The sequence below is a fragment of the Galleria mellonella genome, unplaced genomic scaffold, assembly GCF_026898425.1.
Source record: "Galleria mellonella isolate WM207_F2 unplaced genomic scaffold, CSIRO_AGI_GalMel_v1 utg143, whole genome shotgun sequence".
NCBI lineage: Eukaryota > Metazoa > Arthropoda > Insecta > Lepidoptera > Pyralidae > Galleria > Galleria mellonella.
The window spans coordinates 906395-931194 of NW_026441997.1; the positions used below are offsets into that span (position 1 = coordinate 906395).

Here is a 24800-nt window from a genome sequence, read left to right on the forward strand (position 1 = left end):
TAACATTCAAGTATTTTAATATTTGATGTCCCATTAAATATAATTGAGTCTAGATTTATAACTTATTCTTTCTTACCTACAACCACAAAGATTATAATACTCTTCATCATCATCATTTCAGTCATTAATTATCCACTTCTGGACATAATCCTCCCATAGACTGTCATAGGGAATGGTCCTGAGCCACCTCTATCCACTGACTCCCTGCAATGCATTCGAGGTCGTCACTCCATCTAGTGAGGGGTCGTCCTACAATGCGTTAGCCCGTGCAGATTCGCCACTAAAGAACCCAGTCTTCCCCATCGGTTGTCAAGCTATGTGTCGATCAGTCCATTACCACTTCAGCTTGCTTGTCCTTCGGTCTATATCGGTTACTTTGTTTTTTTCTTGTGGATATCCTCGTTTCGAATTCTATCACGCAAAGAGACTTCGAGCATAGCCCTCTCCATATGGGGGAAAGGGATTGTTAGTAATGGAGACTGAGAATCCTATTGCTAGCAATATACCCAACCAGGTCGACCTCACGGTTCTCCCTGGAAATTTTTGTTAATTCATCATGATGGACTAACTGACCTGTTTTCATTCTCATCTATCACCTTTCATTGGTGCTCCGCCAGCTTATCCCGTTAGCGCAGGCGGGGTACCATACCATTTTCACCCATTAAAAAAAGCCCTCTCTGTATCCCGCTGAGTAATTTAAAGCTTTTGCATACGAACAATCGTACACGATTCGTACGAACCGAAACATGGTCCTACAGACCATATCTCAGTTCCATAGGTCATCACTGGCAACACGTACTGGTACCTTTGTCTTCAAACTGAGGTATTTTGAATAAAAAGATGCAGCGTAATTTTGCGAACGCTGCCTGATCGAGTTGGATTCGTCTCGAGAGGATTGACCTCACGGTAGAAGTTTTTTTTTCAGTGGCTGTTAATGGAATGTTTACCCCATCTATGCTACCGGTACACGCTGACGGGGCACCAGTGAGTGATAATAGGTGAGGATGAAAGCAGGTCAGTTGGCCCATCGTGACAAATTCAAAAATAATTAACCAAGATGGTATGGACTGGAAACTGCGTGAAACTCGATCTGATAGGGTATATTGCTAGTAATAGCTTGCTCATTACTAACAATTCCCTTCACCCCATTTATCGAAGTTGGACTTACCTAGTCGAACAATTTCACCTGTTAAAAAAGTCGGACAACTTATCCCAGGTATTCATACTCGTCGACAACTTCGAGCGTAGTGTTCTCAATCTTAACCAGTATAAGTGTGACAAACGTTACACATGATTTTAGTATTGTCCATGTACAATAATACTTAGTCATAGAATATTTGAATACCCATCCTAATACGGGGGGGAAGGGATCGTTAGTAATGCGGGCTACCTGTCCCATTGCTAGCAATATACCGTGTCAGGTCGACCTCCACGCGGTTCCCTCTGAAAACCATCGTGCTGAGTTCCATGTGTATTCATCACGATGGGCTAACTGACTTGCTTTTTTTCATTATTCACCTATCACCCCTCACTGGTGCCCCGCCAGCGTATACCGATAGCGCAGGCGGGGTTACCATTCCATTAATCATCCATTAAAAAAAAACCCATCCTAATACTCGAGTACGTATCCGAATTCTCAAACTCGAATCAGGATTCGAATCTTCAACAAAAATCAAAGAAGCAACTTTACATTACACAAATACCGTAGAACGGGGTGAATAGGAGAATTAAAACTTCGTTTTACTTTTCGTGTTTATTTAATTTATTAGTAGTAACATTTGATAATTCAACAGACAATCCGGGATCATAATCTTTGAAATTTAAATATATATAATTAACTAATCGCCTAGTTTTCTTCAAATTTTCCGAAATGTTCATTTTCTATATACCCTTAGGTTGGGGTGAAAAAAAAAACGAGAGAGGAATATTAATAGAAAAATTAGCAAGGATTGTAATTTTTATAGTAATTTTAAGTACGTATGTAGATATTCTTATTTATTATTCTTATACTGAGTATTAAATATACGTAGACATATGTTAACAGACTCAGCGTGTCTTTATATTTTAATAATAGTTATATGTCTGAAGTAACAGTGTAAAAAATGAAAAAGTAGTTAGCATTAAACAGTTTTACACAAAATAATTTCTCACTATTTAATAATGTAATTATATAGTAACGTTTTAAGTTGGTAAAAACAATTTTGATAAACCTAAACGACAAACTCTTTTTATCTTTTAAAAACACTTCATCGCCCCCTTTTTAATTTCTATCGACCTCTTTAGCGATTCAAATTACCTCATTTTTTACAAAAGTTTATACGATATAACTTACTTATTTTGTACAATAATAACAACCTACCTTTTATATATTCATTCGATTCAAAATATATACACTGTGAAAAATAAACAACGGCTAAGGTATAAAGAATATAAAAACATTTTAAAATTTAGGACTTTCGTACTAAAAGATTCAAAATACGTTTTCACATAGATTAAACATATTTGGCATTTGATAATAATTACTTTTTTATTTAGTTTTATGGGCTTTTGCCTTCTTCAGTATATATATATATATATATATATATATATATATATATATATATATATATATATATATATATATATATATATATATATATATATATATATATATATATATATATATATAATAAAGTTTTATTTACTTTCCTTAATCACGGAAAGAGAGAAATTAATAATTACCTTAGAACTATGAGGCCTCCGTTGCTAGCAACATACCCTATCTTTTTTTATTAGATGATAATGGAATGGTAATAACGGTATACGCCGGCGAGGCACCAGTAAGATTATTTTTAATGAGTGAAAATGCAACGCTTGCACTTATAATATACGTTGGCAGAGCACCAGTGAAAGATGATAGATGAGGGTGAAGGCAGGTCAGCTCATCGTGAAGAATTTAACAAGAATTAAGCACGATAGTTTGCAGGAGAAACCACGTAGATGTCTACCTGACAGTGTATATTGCTAGCAATGGCGCTGTTAGAACCCATTAACAATCCCTTTCCCACGGGTACCAGTGAGATATGATAGGTGACGATGAAAAGGCAGGTCTAAATTGGCAACATTACTGACAACTAATAAAAAGAACATTCCAGCGATCGAGTCGACTAGGCTACGTTCGTATCGTCTTGTGCATAAACAACTACTAATGAATGACTTTAGCAATTAGTACAAACGTATAATAATGGCAAATAAAATTAGTAGTCAAATTAATAAAATTAATAGATATATGATTTGAAAATATTCGAATAATTCGATAAATTGCTCACTCGAATATTTAATCGTATTAGTACATTTGAACATCACTATATTTGACAATTGATATTAAAAAATGGCAAAACAGTTTACAATTTTACATTTTCATAAATATATTTTTATCTGAAATATATTTTTTCGTTGAATTCCTTGTTTTTGCTATCATTATATCTAAAACTTATGCAACGATTAACAAATAATTTCATAAGTGAATGTTGTGATTATTGTCAATATATTGATAAGATTTTACTTTCTGATGACCATTTATCTTTCTAAAGTAAGTACTCATTTATTGTAGGTGCCGCAAGTTGAATTAAAATATTTTCGCCTTCACATATTGATAAAATAATTTGTAATTTCAGGAACTAGTGGTATTACTCTACATGAAACTAATTAGATACCTAAAGCCGATTACATTTATTTCCACCCTGGCTCCTATGTTACAATCAAATAATAATGTTGATAAAAGTAGGTTCAATAAAAAACAAACAATGGAAAAGAATATTAGAACATATTATTTACTTGGCAATAGTATTTATTTTGATTCCAGGCTTCTTTTACTTTGAACTCTGTATAGTTTTACCTGCTGTTGTGGAAGAATGGACATTTACTTACTTTGTCCACTTAATTAGTGCAACATTTTTATTACTGAACATTTTAGGCAATATGATCTATGGAATGTTTACTGACACCACAATCAAAGGAAGATATCTTGACGGCTTCAACAAGTGTAACTGGACAGTTTGTAGTGTATGTGAATGTATCCGACCACCACGTGCCTGGCACTGTAACACTTGTGATATTTGTATTTTAAAAAGAGATCACCATTGCACATTTTTTGCATGTTGTATAGGTTATTATAACCATAGATATTTTATATTATTTACACTGTATATATTTATATCTATGGTGTATGCATTTTATTATAATGTGAAATTTTTAGCACAATTTATTAAATGGAACCATGGATTAATTATTATAAAATTTATATTCCCCTTAGCTAGTTTTTTTATAGACTTTGGTAAAGAAAGCCTTTATGTATTTTTAGTTGTTATTAATGTTATTATTGGGGTGTTCTCAGGTTTTTTGTTCTTTTATCACTTTAATAATTTATTAAAAGGCAAAGTGGTCCCCGAAACAAAAAATGACAATAAAGGGTCATCATATGATAGAGGTTGGAAAGCTAATTTAATAGAGGTATTTGGTTCCAGGTGGTATTTAACTTGGATATCACCATTTGTACACAGTCCTTTACCAGGTAATGGGATTGAGTGGGTAGTTGAAGACAAGTATAGTTAAAATACACCAAATCATAGTTTAAATTTAAAAAAATATATAAATATTAATGTAAGTCTGAACTTTGTAAATAATGTGAAAAGTACAAACATTGCTATAAATCAGATTAAATTAATTTACACAATTTTGCTAATAACTGTAAAAGATTTTACAAGAAGGCATTTTTATATAGTTATAAAAATTGTATTACACATTTATAATATATATAAAATTTCAAATATACAATGTAGTATTATTACATTAAACTATATCAGTTAAATAAAAATCAAAATCATCAACTCTAAAATGTGTTATACTTCATTTATTTTATTCTGAATAATTTGATTCTAATAATTTACAAGTTATATATACTTCACTAATTATAATATTTATTTACATAAATATTGTTCATAAATAAGTACATTGGGATAAATTTTGAAATATCATTTCATAAATCACTAAATTTTTTTTTATAGTTAAATTTTTGATAATTTAGTGCAGTTTTCAATCTTTTTCATGATGCGACTCCCTTATTATGTAAAAATATCTTGCGACCCCCTTAGTATGTAAAAATATCTTGCGACCCCCTTAGTATGTAAAAATATCTTGCAACCCCCTTAGTACATAAAAATATCTTGCAACCCCTTTAGTATGTAAAAATATCTTGCGACCCCCTACCCTCCACGGTTTCGAATGTGTATGAATTTTATTATAGTACAATTATGAAATCCATACAGTTGTATTTATATTCACAGTTAGGTTTCGATAAAATAAATAATAATAAAGTATCTAAAACAGACATGTAATCGATGTCTGTTATAGATACTTCATTATGATTCTATCATGATGATATGATTCATTGATTGATGTATTGACGGAACTGTTGATTTTTCACTGCTTCGCGACCTTCCGCTGCCTTCCTTGTAGAGGCTTGGGGACTCTCCTAGGGATCGCAACCCACACTTTGAAAAACACTGGTTTAGTGAAAGTAATATGTATTAGGGGCCGTTCAAGTATTACGTAAGCACTATGGAGGGCGAGGGGTCTTTGCTTTGCTTATTTTGGATGACATGAGAGGTAGGGGAGTCTAGATGATGATTACGTCATCGGTAGTTATTTACTTTTTTACACGAATGTCAATCCTCACATTGTCTTTGCTTAAAAACGAAACGCATTGTCGAGGATTCCCGCAAATAATGCATACGTTTAGGCACTCGCTTTAGAACCGAGTAGGGGAATTATCGCGCGCTATTCACTTGTTTAAATTTTCTCTGTCTATGTATTGTTTCGTTTGGATACTATAGCGAGTAGACGTATCCATAAAAAAGTAAACACGCACACTGATAGGAAAGTTAGATCTGTAAGAGTCGCTGCTCATCGTGCTATTGAACTGATGTGCATTATTCAAAATTTAGAGCACCATGATATTGAATGACTCGATGAGAACGATTTAGAAATTCCAAATTAGAATGAAAGTGAGCAGACTCACAACACTAAGCAGCAATCCAATGTACTTAAAACTTAGAACTTAAAACTTAGAATCATGGATTCGGGTTTCATGGACTGAAAATTGTTAATTTGAATTTAAAATGTGTACCAAACATTTAAAAATAGTTTGTTATGTTTGTAAGATTATAATATTTTTGTTCCTTACTCTATGTTGAATACCGTATCAGTAAAATCTAATCTCTACCATAAATCCATTTTCTTATTTTTAAAATTATAATTATAACATAAAAAAATAATTCATTATTTAAAAAATGTTTACGTAAGCATAAGAGGGAGGGGGTAAGAGCTTTGCTTACTTTTGCTGACAAGGGGGATGGGTGGGGAGGGGGTTAATAATTGTAATAAATCTGCTTATACTTGAATGGCCCCTTATCAATAAAATAGTTGAGAATAAAATCCGTTTATAAATTTAGTTATTACTGGTCTTTGAAATAACAATTTTGCAATAATATCAAACTGAATTTCCCCATTTTCGGAATAGAGAATGATATTTCAGAACCAACCCATTATCCTATTGTCTGTCTGGAATGTTGGTGTTTGGCAATATTTGTGATAAATATCTACTGCGTATTCTATCAGAATGGGCTTGTGCAATATTACGTTGCATGACAGGAGAAGGAGATTCCAATGCATCTGTTTGTCTTGTTGAATCTGTTTCTTCCCTGTTCGTTTCCACTTCATTTTCCAATAAATTTGCAATTTCGTCAGAATCATTAGTCCTAAAATAAATTAAACAAATTATTCAAAGCTAGTATATATAGTAACAGCTGATAATTATCACTAAAACTAAATATATAACTTACTCTTTAATGGAATCTCTCATGCTTGGCGACATATTTAATATACCACTACCAGTGGAGTCAATGATGTATATAAGGACAGCAGCAATCAAAGAAACTACAAATATACAAACATTATTAAAGGTAAATCTCAAACATATGTTACTTCAAAATTACAAAATGTATAAAATCTTACCAAAAAGACAACCCAAAAAGAACATTTCCAACATTAAATAACCATATTTGTCAACGATAATGCCTGCTAATATTATAACAGTAGCCAGACCCAAGTTTTGAACAGCTTGGCAACTGAAAATAACAATTTAATAGTACTTTGTAATTAGTTGGTTACATTTTATCATATTTCCCATGTGGTCCCGGCATAGAATAGGCCCCTCCCTTCTTTCCCATTGGTGTTGTAAGAGGGGACTGAGGGAAGACAAGAAATGGATAGCAGCATAATTTTTAAAATATCTCCAAAGCCTAACTGTGGTTGCTAGTCCGCCTGCCAAGCGTTGTAGCTCCTGGTAAAACCTCCCTAGGGGAGGAGTCTTATGTTCAGCAATGAATAACGGCTGAGGTGCTGTTAATTTTATCATATTATTATACTAATATAGTCAGTCTATCTATTTTTCACATTTTTCTTGATGAACTACAGGATTAATTTGTTAATTGTGGCGAGCCACAGATTTTACGTTGCGATCTATCGCTATTTGGCGAAAAAAAAAATTTTTAGAATATAAGTTTCTTAGTAAATACTTTTCTAAAATATATAGTTACATATGTACGTGATTTTCTTGGTTCTGACAATTAAATGGATGTATAAAATAATAACTTACATTCCATAAGCTGTTCCCAATTGATTTTGTGCTACGATTAAGGCCACCAGTGGCCACAAACCACTTGCTAATAATGAATATGATATTCCTAATGAGATCTGAAAATTAAACAACCTGTGATAATAATGTGTGTAATAGTATTACCTATGTACATACACATATAACCTAAATGCATATTAAAAAAAGGCTATTGGGGTCGACTCTGAGGCATCATTTCTTTAGAGAAATGGTGCGAGTTCATTCAGTTGCGTTTTAATGATGGATCTAAACCTAAATCCATAAAACAACACATGTAAGGTATTATGGGCGACAGTATACTTTGTATATATATTGAAATTTAAATCATATGTTCATCTATTGAAAAGTATTCATCTTTTAATTCCACTGCCGTATCTTTATTTTTGACATCGAGCCCCTTACAAATTAAGCTGAAATTACTGAATATCAAAAACCTATACTATCCTTCTATTTATTACATACTTAAATGGAAATAAATTATTTAAAGAATATCTTACCACTCCTATATATGGGTTACAAAATGTGAAAGCGAGCATAAAGTGTGCACCAATAGTAGTCAGAATACTTATAATAACCCACATAACATTTCTTCCAGTCTTGTCAATTAAAATACCAAAGAAAGGACTTAACGCTGCTGATAACAAATAAACCATTGAATTTGCAGTGTTAGCATCTTGAGGCAAGAAGTCAAATTTTCGTTCAAAAAATAATCTAAAACAAATTTAATTTTATTATAGTTATATTAAAAAAACTTAAATCATATATAAAATATGTATGTATATTAATAAAAATACTACTTACTTTCCCAAAGCAATAAATGGAAATATAGCCAAGTAATATGCAACACAGATCACAGAAACAAGCCAAAACACAGATTTGAAATTTAAAATATCCTTAAGATGAAATGGTTCTTCATTGGCTTGTTCATCTTGTCTCCCAAGAATCTTTTCAGCTCTATAGTCCATCCATCCCAGAATTAAACCGCAAACCAAAGATATAAGACAAGTAAGAGCGGCTAAAAAAATAAAAAAGTGTTACCGCAGAAAGTAATAAATCTCAAAACTGAGAAACGAATTTTTGAAACCTACCAATAAATAATGCAATGCCTAGCCTTTCGTAACCCCCATAGTAATTAGCAACCCATCTATAAATAGGTTCCATAACCCAAAAATTGACTGTGCTTCCAAATCTAGAAAAGGACAATTGTAGTCCAAAAACCATGTTCAGTTCCTTTCCTTTAAACCAAAGAACAACATAGTTGTTCACGGCTACTTGTAGTGATTCTCCTCCAATTCTGAAAAAAAAAAATGTATACCAGTCTATTTTTTTATTTTTACTGTTTAATAATAGTAATAGTTTGAACAACTTCACTCATAAGTCTCATATATTGAAATATATTACAAAAAGTTGTATATTTAAGGAATGGTAGTAAATCGTTCGATAGACACCAAATCGATAGTTGGTTATTTATTAGGTATATAATTATATTGATTATAGTGATTTTGGGAACAAAATACAATATCACATCGACTATTCAAATTCCTAAAATCTAATGAATGGAAAGTAGATGATAATAAAAATATTAAATATATATCATTAAACAATAGATAATGTTCTCTTGTAGATAGATACTTCTTCATTGACCCAATTCAATGTATTATATTTACATCTATAAATGGAACGTAATTATTAGATAACGATTACAAAGTACCGACCAAGCATACTTATGCAAACGATAGGTACTATTATTTCTAAGCACTATATATTGCCTGCAATTTAACTTCACAGAATTTCAAATGAGCTTCTTTTTAATTTTGTAAATTCCCATTTCAGAAAATTATCAAAGTATTATGAGTAGGTAAATTATTAAAAATAATTTCAAGATAGTCCCTATAAATGGTCATAATAGTAAGTAGGCTGGATTGTGTCACAATAAACCATTGTGTTGTGTTGCTAAGCCAATATTGGTTTTAATAAAGAATGAAACACAGTAGGCCATGTTTTAGTAAATAAATAATTAACAAAATATAACCAGTGGTGCCAATTAACCATTGCCATTTCAGAGTGTTGAAGTACAAGTACAGTATGTATGATATATACACTACACTAATAAAATACGAAACTGACCCAAGCGAGCACAGGCCATACACATGTGTGAGGGTGTCGCCTTCTGGTGATGAATGTTTCTGGACCATATACACACATTCATTATACACAAAATTCCCCGAATTAGCTAACCGAACGACGACTTCATGCCTTCCGCCGTACGAATCAAGTAACAGTTATTTGTAAATGATTCAAAAACAATTTGCAATTTCACTAAAATTCTATAAATAATTCTGGACTATAAAATTTATGTATACATAATACATAAATTTTTCAGATCAGAATGTTTCGGTAATCGTGAGTTCAACCCTTGCTTAATAATTTTTTTATCATGAATGTCTGCTTGTATTGTTCTGTTTATCGTAAATTGTCTTCATTATAAATGATGATATTTACATAACAAACAATTATTTGGGTATATAATATTTAGCCAGGTACTTAATAGGTATTTAATATTATTTTGGCAACATTCTATATAAAATATAACATATTTTAAAACTAGCTTCATACATAGTATGTACCTAGTTTAATATACAACAATGAATTTGATAAAATAAAAATCTTACCCAAAAATAAATCTGCCCAGAATCATTACCCAAAATGCATTGACATATACTCCAAAGGCAAATATTACAGCTCCAATTAGAACTATTGTCATATATATTATAGTGCCTAATCGAACACCGAAATATCTGAAAAGAAAAGCATATTAACCTCTAAAACATAATTTTTAATGTCGATTTTTCCCCCTGATTACCCAATCATTGATATTAAAGTTAATATTTTATATTATTACATAGTTACGTACAATACAATGCATGTTCCAGTGACGAATTTAAACATTTGCCGCCAGTAGGCTATACAAATTTTGCCGACCCTACCGACGTTTACATTAAGATACCCTAGTTCACAATCATATTTATTACAATTTATTTTTCCAATAAAACTGTAACTTTTAGCCTCATATTTGCCGCTCTAGCTTACACAGTCTGCTGGTAAATCTGATACTGGCATGTACCAAACCCATGGCGTTTACGCTGCGCTAGTTGACTTATAGTAATCTCGTGTTACATAAAGAGAGTAATATTTTTTTTATTATTAGAAGTGATAATTTATTTTCGTGACGCACTATATTCAATTTTTTAAGTGGTGAAAGCCTTCGTCACACTTTTATGATTTGAAAAATCTAACGAAGAGACCTAATCATCCTTGTACAGATGGAGGGATCTCTTGTGGAAACGGATTTCTATTTTCTCAAATAATTTATAAAGTATTAGTTTTTGCATCACAATTTTTCTGATTTTTGGAAGTAAGATAAATAATGAATAGACCACTTCTATATGGTGTATCACAATAAAACAAACAACAGAGTTTAACCTTCAGCAACAACTATGAAAACCGCATCCAATGTGATGCAACTATTTGCCAGAACAAACATACAGACAGATAAAATTTTTAAAATTATTGTTTTCTATTTAACACCTTTATTAAGACCCATCATATCAATTTTGCCTAAAATATCACCCATGTGCAGATACCATTTAGTTAAAACATGTTATGACATATTATGTTAATAGTCTAACCAAATGTGTGTCTTACATCAATACAATATTTCAGGACAGTTGATATCAGAGGTACAATCTGTAAAATATCTATCCTGAGGCTATAAATATTTCCTTAAATAATAGTAGTAACTAGTATCCACAATACTCTATTAAAGTTTATCTAAGTTTTTAAGATATCAAGAACAGTTTATAAGTTTGCTCTATTTTATAGATAAACTGTCAAGACTTTATAAATGGTGCTGCATTGCATTGGTCCATATGTTAAATACATTAGAATTATCATGAACTTATTTAATTAATATAACAAACGATTTCTGAGGATATACAAACCTATCAATTAGATAACCACCAATGAAACATAATATTACATTAGGCCATGAGTAAATAGAGTACAACAATGCAAACTGAGATGTGTTTAAATGTGAGTCATCCTTGAAATTATCTACCAGAGCTCCGGGTGTGTCATAACAGAAATAGGAACCTGAAACCAAATGTTTTTTAAATAATGAATACTGGTGAACAATTGCATTATTTTGCTAAAATAGAAAAAAAAAATTATGCAACTTAGAATTGCAAACAAGCTGACAGCCCACTTGATGGAATCGTCTGACCGATTATCTATTACCCGTCACCTATAGACATAAGTAGTACCATGGACATAACAGAGTATTCTGTTTCGCCCATGATACCCCCCCCTCCCCATGTATTGCTATTCCTGAGGACTCAGGTCTTATTCCTCTGTATTCTGTAAATTCACTGCCATATCCCACCCTTCAAGTTGAAATACAGCCACACAAACATACAAGAAACACAAATAGGACAAGGTGCCCAAGCATCAATATATATTTAATTATATATTTATTTACTCTTTGTTGCACCACTTAAAAAATAATAGAAAGATAAATATACATTATGAAATAAAAAAAATATATAAAATATAAAAGGTGGTATATATACTTATGAAATATAAAAGGTGGTTTTATCACTAAAGTAATCTCTTCCAGATGTCCAGTGAAGAGAGGAGAAATATATATTGTTTTGACAAGAAATATTTGAAATGTTGATTAAATAATGGGATGTTAATGGTATTAGTATAAAAATTCAGAAAACTGTAAAAATGGACATGAACAGATGAAATCATAAATAAAGTTAAGTATGGCAGAAATTTAAATAAATAAGTTGTTATTGTTTTAAGCTATAAATTGTAAGCTGTTGGTTTTCCAATAAATAAATAAATAAATAAAATGTACCGAATTACATGTACATAAATGTAAGGATGGTACTCACCAAAACAAAGAAAACACATCAATAACAATGCAATAAACCGATGTACTTTGTGTGCAGGGTGGCACCATGATGTTGGTGCTATGTGAGTGGACACACTAGTACTTAAACCAGGATCCTCCATATTCTTGAAAAACAATAGTCAAAATTTTATGGAAGTCACAGGTATCTGTGGATATTAACAAACGCATAAGTATGTTAAATTAGTTACAATGTATCAATAAACTTACAAATAAAAGGGCGTTTGATAATAATATTCTCCACCTAAATCTTCTGTCAGTGAGTACTTTATTTAAATCTCACTTCGGTAATTTTAGACTTTAATTATAATATAAAATGATAATTTTAACACTTACTTGTATCACTTTCTTATTTTATCTTCTTATATAGTCAAAAATTCACACTCAAAACCAACAAACAATATCACATTATTGAGGTTCATTTGCTAGATAGTCGATAAAAACAAAAAATAATTAGTAAATAACATTATTATATTAGCAAATAAATAATGTTAAACTATTTTAAACTGTCTACACTTCTGAAGAAATAAGTTCTTTGTGAGATAAATAATAATAGGTAGGTAATGTTTTGATTTTTAATTTATCCACAGATCATATAAAACACAACAGAGTAACTTTTGACGCAATCAATTTGGTATCCAAACGAATAAATGTTAATTCCACTATCTTAGGTTCTTCCTTAATCTACTTTATGTGTCTAAACAGTGCACAGATCAGGTAATCACTATTATAAGAATTGTTAACAGCCTTATTTCCACGAAACCTAGAAAATAAAATGTATGTAATCGTTTTAAAGTATCAATGAATATTATAAAATAAAGCAAAATAAGTAAATATCCATAATGTTATACCACTATTTATATATGCCTTCATCCTTAATATCAATATCGAATGTTATTATAAAGGTCTAGCTATTTGATAATATAAAATTTTTATATTTTAGGAAAATTGTCATCAAAATAAATAAGTATGTTTAGTTACTTTGTTTTGTTCAATTTCAATTTTAAATTCAATTTTTTTGACAGGTGCTTAATGCAAGGTCTCTTTGCGCATTAAATAATAGTTACAACTGTTGTGCCGACTTAAACAGCATCTAAAAAAATAAAGCACGTATTCATTTCTAAAGAGCATATAAATACGTACTATACCATGTACATATAAGAGAAACAATCCTATTTGTATTTACAATATTATTACAAATACATATAACTATAATGTGACTGAAATTATTTTTATTTTAAAAAGTGTCCTTTTAATAAGAAACCGCATACTATACATATAATTAATTAATTAAACAATACTTAATTTTAAGTACTACTTATCTTCGTAATATATTAATATTTATTAACTTTAATTATACCACAGTATAAGTAATACTACTCAAATAATAGTATGGTCAATCCCCTCTGCCCGCTGCAATCTGACCTCACCCCCTAACAAATGCGCGTCAGCCAAATTGTCTTTTCTGCGACCAACAACAAATACACTACGAAAAAGATCTATGTATTAGTTGCCTTCAATGTCAAAGAAGAGTAGAGGCTGATAGAGCTAACTGTAATAACTAGCTAGTCTTAATTTTGATAGAAATACAGAATTATTTAAAATTTGAAGTCGGCAATCGTTGTATCACATTAACTTTGTAATTTTTTTAGAAATAATCATTTAGACAACTAACAAAATAATAAAGTTATCCATCTTTTAAAAAATATAACTATATTTTATTTGAACAAAAAGCACTATGTATCCCCTAGAATTTAAAGCCTTCTTCTATATAAAAATATTTATAATAGTGAATAGTAACAAAGAAAATGAAATACTGGTGATAATGTTTAATATCATGATAACAACTTATTTTACTAATCATATTTAAATCTGTATTAATAACTATCATCATTATCATATTAGCCATTAACTGTCCATTGCTGTACCTAGGCCTCCCCCCGAAAGAATGGTTTTGCCAGTAATCGCCATGCTTGGCTAGTGGTTCGGCAAGCGCAGTTATTGTTTGGTAATCCGTCTCCGGGTTAAAATCTAAGAACACTTCGAATTTTCACCATTAAGAGTAAAAAAGTCTTAAGAATGGCAGTAATTCGGGCTTTTACAGTAACATATACATGATTACCAGTTTGATGAATAATATATTTTCGATAAATGGGCACTATATAACTAATCTTGTACTTTTTTTAATGGTTGAAGATGGAATGGTAACTCCGCCTGCGCTACCGGTATATGCTGATGGGGCACCAGTGAAGGGTGACAGATGAGGATGAAGGCAGGTCAGTTGGCCCATAGTAACCAATTGAACAAGAATTAACCACTATTGTTTCCAGAGAGAACTGCGTGGAGGTCGACCTGATAGGGTGTATTATTTGTAATGGGGCTGTTAAATATCATTACTAGCAATCCCTTCCCTCTCTAATCTTGTATTCACAATGGCTATAATTTAAATATAGAAATAGAAAGGATATATTATTATAGAATATCTTAGTGACAAATGATATGATAGGGTGGCTTGAGCGCTACCTTATTTAAAAGGTGAAAATGTAGGCGGCATAGAGGAGGTTCCCAAATTACTCATATCTTTTGTGTACCTAATAATTAATAGTGAAATCACACACATACACACACGCACGCACGCACGCACGCACGCACGCACGCACGTACGCAAACACGCACGCACGCTCGCACGCACGCACACGCACACACACACGCACATACACGCACACACGCACATGTGTTATCATGTACCTATTTTTGTAACCCAATTTACATTTTTTAACATTACCTTAAAAATAGAAAATCCAAACACATTAATATATTATTCTTTCTACATAAACTACGTTTCTGACACCAAATATAATATAATATTTTAGAATTTTTTATTTTTTTCAAATGTTTAGTAAATATTATATTCACATGTACCAAAGCTCTCCCTTGGTTTCCAAGATATCTACTTTTTTTTTAATGGATGATAATGGAATGGTTACCCCGTCTGCGCTAACGGTATACACTGGCGGGGCACCAGTAACGGATGATTGGTGAGGATGAAAAGGCAAGTTAGTTAACCCATCGGGATAAATACACATGGAATTCAGTACGATGGTTTCCAGGGAGGGCCACGTGGAGATCGACCTAATGGGATATATTGCTAGCAAAGGGACTGATATTCCGCATTAATAACAATAAACGTACGTACGGTATATTACATTATAATAATAATGCTGTAATTATGAGTGGCATGGTCATTAGTTACGGATAAATTTATAATTTTAATACGGTTAAATATATAGGAACTTGATTATGCGCTAATTTGATATTTGTGTAAAGCATATTATACTGATTGCCATCCCTCTAAGATTTTTTGTTATATAAACAGCCATTGTTTGCATGAGTGTCAATAGGAAGGCCTTATGGGCGATTGGGACGGCGGCAACGCGGCGGCGGTTCTGTCTCCGTAGTTTGTGGAGTACGCAGTGCGCAGGGCGGGCGGGGTGCGGAGGGCGGGCGGACTCGAACGTCGGTAGAGCGCGCAGTGCTCCTCGCGCAGGACCGGAGTGGTGTTCACTCGGCGGCGCGCCACGGCGCGACATGCCCAGCTGATGTTTATTTATACCGCGAGCTCGGAGGAGGGTGTGCGCGGAGGGCCCTCCCCGCGGCATCTCGGTGTCGCGTGATGCAGCCGAGCGAGCTAGCCGACACCGCGCACGCCGCTAGCGGAAACCCCCCGCAGCGTGGCCTCAACGGCGGCCGTTTCGACTTTGACGATGGTGGTACATATTGTGGTGGATGGGAGGATGGCAAAGCCCACGGCCATGGTGTTTGTACTGGACCAAAAGGACAGGGCGCCTACGCCGGCTCCTGGCACTTCGGCTTTGAAGTTTCCGGTGTCTACACCTGGCCCAGGTGAGAAAGTGACTTCGCCCGGGCCTCACACATGCCCGAGCGCAAATCCGCGTCCGAAGCCGCTCCAAAAATAGGCTGCTATTAATAATTGAGTTCGGTGTTTCGCTAGAAAACGTGTGTAAAGACGGTGAAAGTGCCTCATGGCCCAATCGTGACGAAAATATTCCTATCGATCTGTAGGCACTGATAACGACACGTGATAACAGTATGATACTCTCTATGTCAATTGACTTGTCATTGCTACACGCAGATTCATTAAGATTCAATAACGCCATCTAAAGCACGCCATGATTGTATTAAATTGTAATTGAGAACAATATGATGCAGCTGTTAAATGCCCTTGTTCCGAGGCGAGACGACATATAGAATCATTCTGCTGATCATTTGAACGAGCTGCCGTAGGTAGTTAAATTAGGTAACGTGACGAAAATTAGAGAGCAAAGTATTAACAATGGTTTCCCAAGATAGTTACGGCGTTCTTTAATTACAAAGAACCAAAGAGTGACCGACCGCACAATTTTAATTCAGTGAATCATTTTAAACCGTGCAGATGCCAGGCAAATACTCAGTTTATTACTTCTAAGAAATTCTATGAATATATTAGTTACTATCAACATTCAACAGTTATTAGATATTATTTGCAAATATTCATAGATTATTCCGTAACACTTTCAGAGTTCATAAATCAGTCTATCATCATCGCAGGTTTAACAACTTACACCCTTATTCATAAAAACGAAAACGGCCTACATTTGTAGGCTATATTTCAGTAAGGCACAATGTTTTTTTTTTTTTAATATTTATTAAAAAAAAACGAACATTATGCCTTACTGAAATATGTTCCATAGCATAAAATACCATTGAACGTTGCTTTTCTATTAGTAACTATAATACTTCACACCTTAATAATTCGGTTGAGTAGCCGAATGTAGATTTGTTTAACTGACTATAGTTCAGTATATTAAATTAAAAACCATAACGTTTTTTTATTCTTGGAATGGAATAGCAAAAAAATCATATTGCTTTTTTACGTCACGAATTTCAGTTTCTAGTTCTTGTACCTATATTCAGATTTCTATTTTATGATGAAGAATTACGAGTATTAAAAATTAAGTCCATTATTTGTTCTACATTTTAGCTTAGAAAGCTTTATGCTCTTTTAGTATAATGAATTTACGATAGTTAGACGCAGATGTCCATCTCAATGTCAATGCAGATCAAGGCCGGTCGGCGACGGCGGTAATTGAAAATAAATTTATACAATAAATTACAAAAGATAAATAAATGAGATAAAATAAATTAATAATTCCAAAATAAATATTGAGTACAAGATGAACTAACTGCAAAAGTTTTTAAATATATATTTACATATTTGGATTTTAAGTCACTGTTGCAGCATGAATTAGTAACTGATTCAAAATAGTGACGTATAACATTGTAAACTTATAGAAGAGATCAACAAAGCACATTTCTTTTTATAGCGTCTATATATAAAAAAATTTTAGGAATTTGCTGTCAAAAGGCTAATTTTGCGCATATAACATAGATACGAGTAAGGAGTAGATAATAAATAACTGAATCGTAATGATGGGTTATGAAGTAACAAAATTGTTTCCATAGTAAGAAACACAAATTATTTTAATACCGCGAAAATATTAAATGTATTACATCTAGTAATTACGTGTTTTACCATACGCCGAACACTGAGTATATGCATGATACTATATGGTGTTGATAAACTATCTGGAATCATGCTTATAATATTCATCTGGTCTGCTTCTTACCTGTTATATTGATTGCTTCTGCTACTGGGACTTCTGTATTATTCTCCCTCTCCATATATGCTTCTTTTCTGTACCAATATAATGCTCGTTTGATACAAACTTATTCCATAACCTACCATGTTTATTGCCTATCAGCATCAGTTCTTTAGTTATTTCTAATTCATTTGTATTATTTAGATTATTTACTATGCTAAGTATAATAATTCCCAAAGAGGGTTAACGTCAGGCAGGTGGCCAGTCGTAAAACTAAAAACCAAATCTTTTTGTAATATGGATACAATCATATTACGCCGACCCCAAATGATTGGGATAAGGGTAGGAAGATGATGATGATGACTATGCTATTCAGATATATATATTTATATAATTATAAATATATTTTTGTAACGTTAAATTCACATGGGTTATTAAGGCAATTTTCAGTTGAGATGTTTTAAGGATATTAGGTACTCTTCATACTGTTTATTGACCTTTTGCATTAGTTAACGAACTGGCAATGAACCTCTATTCTTGTTACGGTGTATCATATCAGTAAAAACAGTTGTTTAAGCTGTTTTCAAAAGTTTTTTAATTTAAATTACTGATCCTGAAGTCCTCGAAATAGTTTTTTATTTTTTTTTTTTTATTTTTGCATAATAAATACTAAATATAATGAACACTGTTGGGTTTTTATTAAGTCATCTTTTTTCTTAGAACAATTTAGTATGAAAATACACTAGGTTTTCTGGAAATTAATAAATTATATTATAAACTAACTGCCCGCCCCGGCCTTACATGGGCATACACATTACACTAATAAAGAAAAAGACAACCAATGTTCTCTTTACAATACAATCATAAAATGAAATAAAATAAATTTTTGCTACAATTAAAAGGATTCAAAATAATTATAATGTTAAACAAAAAGTTTAGATATTAACATATTCGCAAAATTCAATAAATTTCAATCTGCTGTTTTGGAACATTTTAATAAAAAAATAATACAAAGGGTAGTGGTAACCAGTAATTAAGCCAACACACTATACCTGAACTGTTTACATAAGATAAAAATAGTAATTAATCATCCTGGATGTCTTGTTGGTCACTCCTATAAATAAATTAATTAATAATAACAATGGCACTTTTTATATTGACATTTTTTAACCCAGTTTTTTCAGTTTTTCGTATAGTTTTTTAAACATTTAAGTACTTCATCCTATCCTGACAACTATAAACTAAATAAAAAACACAATTAACTAATTAGGTACAGCCGTACTGAATTGATGTGTTTACATACATTTACAATTGATTTTTATTTATGTAAAATAAAGTCATATATCTAGGTATAAAAATTAGACAAAGATATTTATTTATTTATTTATAAATTACTCACCACACTTACAATATCCCAAAACGTGTAGTGAGCCATAGGTTTATTTTACGAACTTTAAAATTTTGAACAACATTTTAAAAATTTATCTATTTTGTCATTAAATATATCATACATCCGGCTGCTGAGCAATCAGAGAATTGAGCAGAGAAATAGCCTGATAAGTGGGAGCAAACTGAGCAGTACAGGTGCGAACCGGCGGTGCCGATAGTAATCGACAAGCACGCAATCGCATGCAGCGTTGGGATGCGTACAAAGAACAACGGCTGAGAGTTGCAGGATTGTCTATTCCGCCGTTGAGCAACCGATAATAGTGCATCATCAAATTACACTTTCGCCTTACCTCGAGCGTTTCTAGACCTACCATACCGGATACGAACAGCGATGGATACAAATAAGGATAGTAGCCGTAAAGTTTACTATATAGAACACGTGCAAATTTCCTCTGAACTCTTTCTATAATTATCTTGTATTTTGTTTCATGAGGGTTCCAAATGATTGAATTGAATTCTAAAATGCTTCGTACAAATGAGTAATATAATAATAATATTGCACCTTTATCTTGTAGTTGCGCCGACTGTCTTAACACAAAACCTAACGATTTATATGCACGACTACAAACTAAAAGCGCAAGCAATGATCCAATAAAACACTACAATATCGATAGTTGTATTTTTTTAATTAATGCACTGGTGATTCACACTCATTGTGTGAGGGATAGAAAAAAGATGAGGACGGCAAGTTGGCTCTTCGTGACAAATTAACAGGAGTTAACCATGATAGTTAGCAGGGGGACCACGTGAAGGTCAATCAGACAGAGTATAATTCTCCCGCTAGTTCCCGTTTCTATGAATCTTTTTCTCCCAGACAGATGGTGTTAGCGGCAAATGAACCGAGTTATAGGGCTCTCTAAAATATGATTCACTGCAATGCCGATTACTACTTGTTGTGAGCAGCCCAAAAAGTCTGGGCTAAAAAGAGCAACAGTAGACTTTTAAGTCTATTGAGTTGCCAATTAAGCATGTAATTTCTTATGTGTGAAATCTTTTTTTTTATTTTAAATCTTAACTGATTTTAATAATCTTTTAACAATAAGTAGATTATACTCTTGTGTTGGTTGTATACATATTTTTTATTGAAATTACTTTTATTTCTTTTTGCTTTATGTGGAACTAATTCTTAAATTGTTAAGGTATTTAGTTAAAAATTTACTTGTTTACGTTTAGAAAATTTTTTATTTGATGGGTGAAAATGGAAGGTAACCCCGCCTGCACTAACGAGAAACGCTGGCAGAGCACTAGTGAAAAGTAATCGATGAGAATGAAAACAGGCCAGTTAGCCCATCATGACGAATTTATAAGGAATTAATCATGATAATTTCCAGGGAGACCCGCGAGGAGGTCAACCTGGCTGGGTATATTGATAGCAATGGGATTATCAGTCTCTATTACTAACAATCCCTTTCCCCTCTTCCCCGCTTAGGACATTTAGCTATGTAAACTACTCCCATTTATCATAACAATCATCTATTTAATTAAACGAGAATGGCACAATAAAGTAAATTAACCTACGACAGTAGATAGAAACCACTAAACTTAATATAACAACATATCCTTGACCTGCTTTATTATAATGAACTTGATAATTCTGAAATTTGTTTGTGCCACAGATAATATAGTACTATAGTAGTAATTTGTACACATAATTATATCTAAGCACATTTCACATCATTTTATATAAGATTTATATACATCGTTAATTAATGTAGTTTCTACTCCATTTCAATACAGATATTATGTATGAAAGATTTTATTTCTTATCTATACTTATAATAAATCTGTAGAGAGGTCAATTCTGTACATGAAATATATTTTCAAAATAACTATCAGGGGGTGATTAGTTATCGATACTGATATCAAAAATGCAATCAGTAAAATTGTTGTCTGTCTCTCTGTATATTCGTTACAGAAACAAAAACTACTCGACGGATTTTAACGAAACTTGGTACAATTATTCTTCATACTCCTGGGCAGGTTATAGTACACTTTTCACCACGCTACGATCAATAGGAGCAGAGCAGTGAAGGGAAATGTTGGGGAAACGGGAGAAGTTACTCCATTTTTAAGCTTCCGTCGCCTGTGCAGCCTTAATGACCACTTTTTAAAATATAAAAATGTCCACCTGTGCGAAGCCGGGACGGGCCACTGGTCTTATATAATACTTTAAAAAATATCTTCTATTTCCCACTCTTTTCTTTGGTTCTTGATCCATTTTTATTGAAAACTTTCTAATTGTATGTATATTTCTACTTACTACTACAATCATTTAATTTTACCTTTTTTTACACTTACTTCCCATTTTTATGTAAAATTTCATATTCCTTAACCCAGAAGTTCAATTTATTGTTGAATTGATATATAGTAATGACCACAAACATTCAATTTCAATATAACTTACTTATAATGAAGAGTTCAAGCTGTATTCTCATTCTCGTGATTTACTCTAGTTTTGTTGTTACTCCAAAGTTATCTAATTAATATATTCTTACTTATAAAAATGTTGAAGATCATTTATATAATTTACAACCTAATTTATTACTTGTAACTTTTAAAAAATAATCAAAATGTGTTCCAACATTAACATAAAGCTTTGAAAAATATAAAAAACTTTAAAGTGCATTTATTATTTGTACAGGATGTAGCTATTGATTTACAACATCCTTATAAGATATTTTTGTTATACGAGGTCTGTCCGGAAAGTTCGTATAAAAGTGTTCTGGAATGCGAGAAAGAGGAGTGGGGAGGCCAGGTAAGCGCAGGACCCCTTCCTTATATCCCTAACAATGCTTCAGTTCTGGTCTGACCGCCGTGCGGTGCGAACTGGCTTGTGCCATCTGTGAAGTTACCTCTTAACGAAACCCCGTCGGCAAGCCCGCTTCCGTTGAAGAGCAGCGCGTCGTAATCAAGTTTCTCTCGAAACTCGGCAAGAATGGCCGTGAAATTTTTGCCGATCTCAGAACAGTTTATGGGGATGATGCTGTGAAGGAACCAACCGTCCACAAGTGGCTAAAAAGATTCAGAGAGGGCCGAGAAAGAGTTCGATGTTCGGGGGAAAGTTGATGGAAAATTCTACGTCGAAGACGCCTCAAAGCTCGTGTGGCACGAGTTCGTCCAGAATTGGCGCGAGAGGGGCGTTGGATTCTTCACCACGACAATGCCCCTGCCCACACCTCTCTTGTTGTCCGTGAGTTTTTGAGTAAAAATTCCATTACGGTGACCGAACACCCCCCCTATTCGCCGGATTTGGCCCCGTGTGACTTCTTCTTGTTCCCAAAAACCAAATTGGTACTTCGGGGGCGGCATTTGGGGGACATAAATGAGATAAAAAAGCTACGACGGGGCAGCTTACAACCAGAGGACTTTCAAGGAGCCTTCTCACAGTGGAAACGGCGTTGGCACAAGTGCATTATGTCACAGGGGGAGTACTTTGAAGGGGATAAAATTGATTTACCTGAATAATTGTAAAATAAAATTTTTAAAAAACTTTTATACGTACTTTCCGGACAAACCTCGTACCAAATAAGATGATGACGATAAAGAAGCTGATAGCAGATACGAATAAGAAAACAAAAAAAAAACAATTAAAGTAGGTAATTTTTGTATTTCCATTATTAGAAAGTTTTTAAAACATTCAATTACCTTATTTATACTTGAATGTGTCATCCTGCTCAGACAAGTGGAAAATGAATCTATCAACACGCTACTGCGTACATAAACTAAAACGAGGCGGCAATGGTTGGCATTTTCTTCCCCATGCGTAATGAAAATGTATCTACTGACAGAAACGTTAGCCGTTTTTCTAAGAGAGCTGATATTATTTATATTAATATACTTTTTCTTTTAGCGGAATAACTATTAAAATAGTGACAAAACATTAATAGATCAATCTAATAAATGGTATACGGCTCTGTCAGAATGTGTTGCTGTGCCAGGCCTTCCGGTTATCTCTCTTAGCTTACGGCTGTTCAATCCAATGCAACCCACTTTCATCAGGTCATTGCTCCTTCGAAACAGAGGGCAGCCCGACCGATATTCCGATTTCTGTCTGACCTCCATTTTAATAAGATTTTATCAATAATGCGTACCTAACTTCATTTCCTCTGTGTTCCATTATAAATAAAATATGTTGTTGTACTATATCGATCGATGTAATGTGAAACGTCGAGAACACGATCTTCTAGTGATATAATCTTACACTACTTGGTAGTGAGACGAAAGTATCCATAACGATTTTGCAACAGTTCCTTTTAATATAGTTGTCTTTATCTGTATTTTATATCCTTTGGGTTGGTTTGACACTTTCCTCATTCGCATTTATATAGGTACGTAGAATAGTAAAATTTTCTATATTACTGTGCAAAAACTTCTGTTTTTTTTTTTTCTTAGGTCTAATAAACCAGTCTAACCAACCATATATTTACATATCACCTTCCATTAGCTGCGCAGTCTATTCATTTGCTATTTTATATTGCATAAAAAATATAACAAAGCAAGTGCGAGATGGACAAATACACCGACAATTTATTTTAATATAAAATGTGTTTTTACATAAAATAGATAAATCCTTCCATTCCAACAGACCTCTTTCACTTCCTCCACATTCATTATTTTATTAATACAGACTAGTTATTTAATTTTCATTTTACAATATTTATAGTATTTTAAGTTCTTTTTCAACCGGCCACCTATGTTTACCTTTTTAGCCGACATACGTCCTTGTAGACAGTTTATTATTAGTGTCATTAGGATTAGGATTTTCTTACTTTTTTTTTTTTTGGAATACAACTGTTTAAAAACCAATTAACAGATAGTAGTCAGACAAATAAAATAATTCATTACCGATACAATAAATCTCACGCAATGAAATATAATACGTAAGGCGCAAAACATCCATATTGTGGAATGTCAAAATTAAAAAAATTCTAAGTCTTAAAAATTCAAGTTGTCATAATATTAATATTATTAAAGTATTAAAATTTAGGTACAATACTTCAGC

The 24800-nt window shown here is 32.6% G+C and overlaps 3 protein-coding genes across 7 annotated transcripts in view; 2 read left to right on the top strand and 1 right to left on the bottom strand.

The window, feature by feature from the left end:
- Nucleotides 1-3086: 3086 nt before the first annotated feature.
- On the top strand, nucleotides 3087-4810 carry LOC113516938 (probable palmitoyltransferase ZDHHC24). Its single transcript, XM_026901444.3, has 2 exons — nucleotides 3087-3571; nucleotides 3657-4810. The coding sequence occupies exon 2, from the start codon at nucleotides 3751-3753 to the stop codon at nucleotides 4591-4593; it is 843 nt and encodes a 280-aa protein (XP_026757245.1). The 5' UTR covers nucleotides 3087-3571; nucleotides 3657-3750; the 3' UTR covers nucleotides 4594-4810.
- Nucleotides 4811-4864: 54 nt separating this feature from the next.
- LOC113516949 (major facilitator superfamily domain-containing protein 1-like) lies at nucleotides 4865-13255 on the bottom strand. 2 transcript variants are annotated; one of them, XM_026901458.3, is made up of 11 exons: nucleotides 13026-13255; nucleotides 12673-12796; nucleotides 11716-11866; nucleotides 10387-10512; nucleotides 8803-9008; nucleotides 8516-8729; nucleotides 8212-8425; nucleotides 7697-7794; nucleotides 7054-7166; nucleotides 6882-6975; nucleotides 4865-6797 (listed from the first exon to the last, which is right to left on the bottom strand). In XM_026901458.3, exons 2-11 carry the CDS (start codon nucleotides 12791-12793, stop codon nucleotides 6590-6592), a joined length of 1545 nt encoding a protein of 514 aa, XP_026757259.2. In that variant the 5' UTR covers nucleotides 12794-12796; nucleotides 13026-13255; the 3' UTR covers nucleotides 4865-6589. The 2 variants fall into 2 exon arrangements, with proteins under 2 accessions (XP_026757259.2, XP_026757258.2); XM_026901457.3 differs by having other exon boundaries at nucleotides 12673-12838; nucleotides 13026-13254.
- A 2945-nt stretch (nucleotides 13256-16200) lies between these two features.
- LOC113516621 (junctophilin-1) overlaps nucleotides 16201-24800 on the top strand; it is a 42038-nt gene continuing 33438 nt past the window's right edge. For 2 of the 4 annotated variants that reach the window (XM_026901058.3, XM_026901056.3), the window contains exon 1: nucleotides 16222-16592. In XM_026901058.3, coding sequence (XP_026756859.3) covers nucleotides 16363-16592 — 230 coding nt within the window. In that variant the 5' untranslated portion in view covers nucleotides 16222-16362. Of the gene's footprint in view, nucleotides 16593-24800 lie in introns of all 4 variants that reach the window. The other 2 variants (XM_031907762.2, XR_004223883.2) reach the window with 2 other exon arrangements.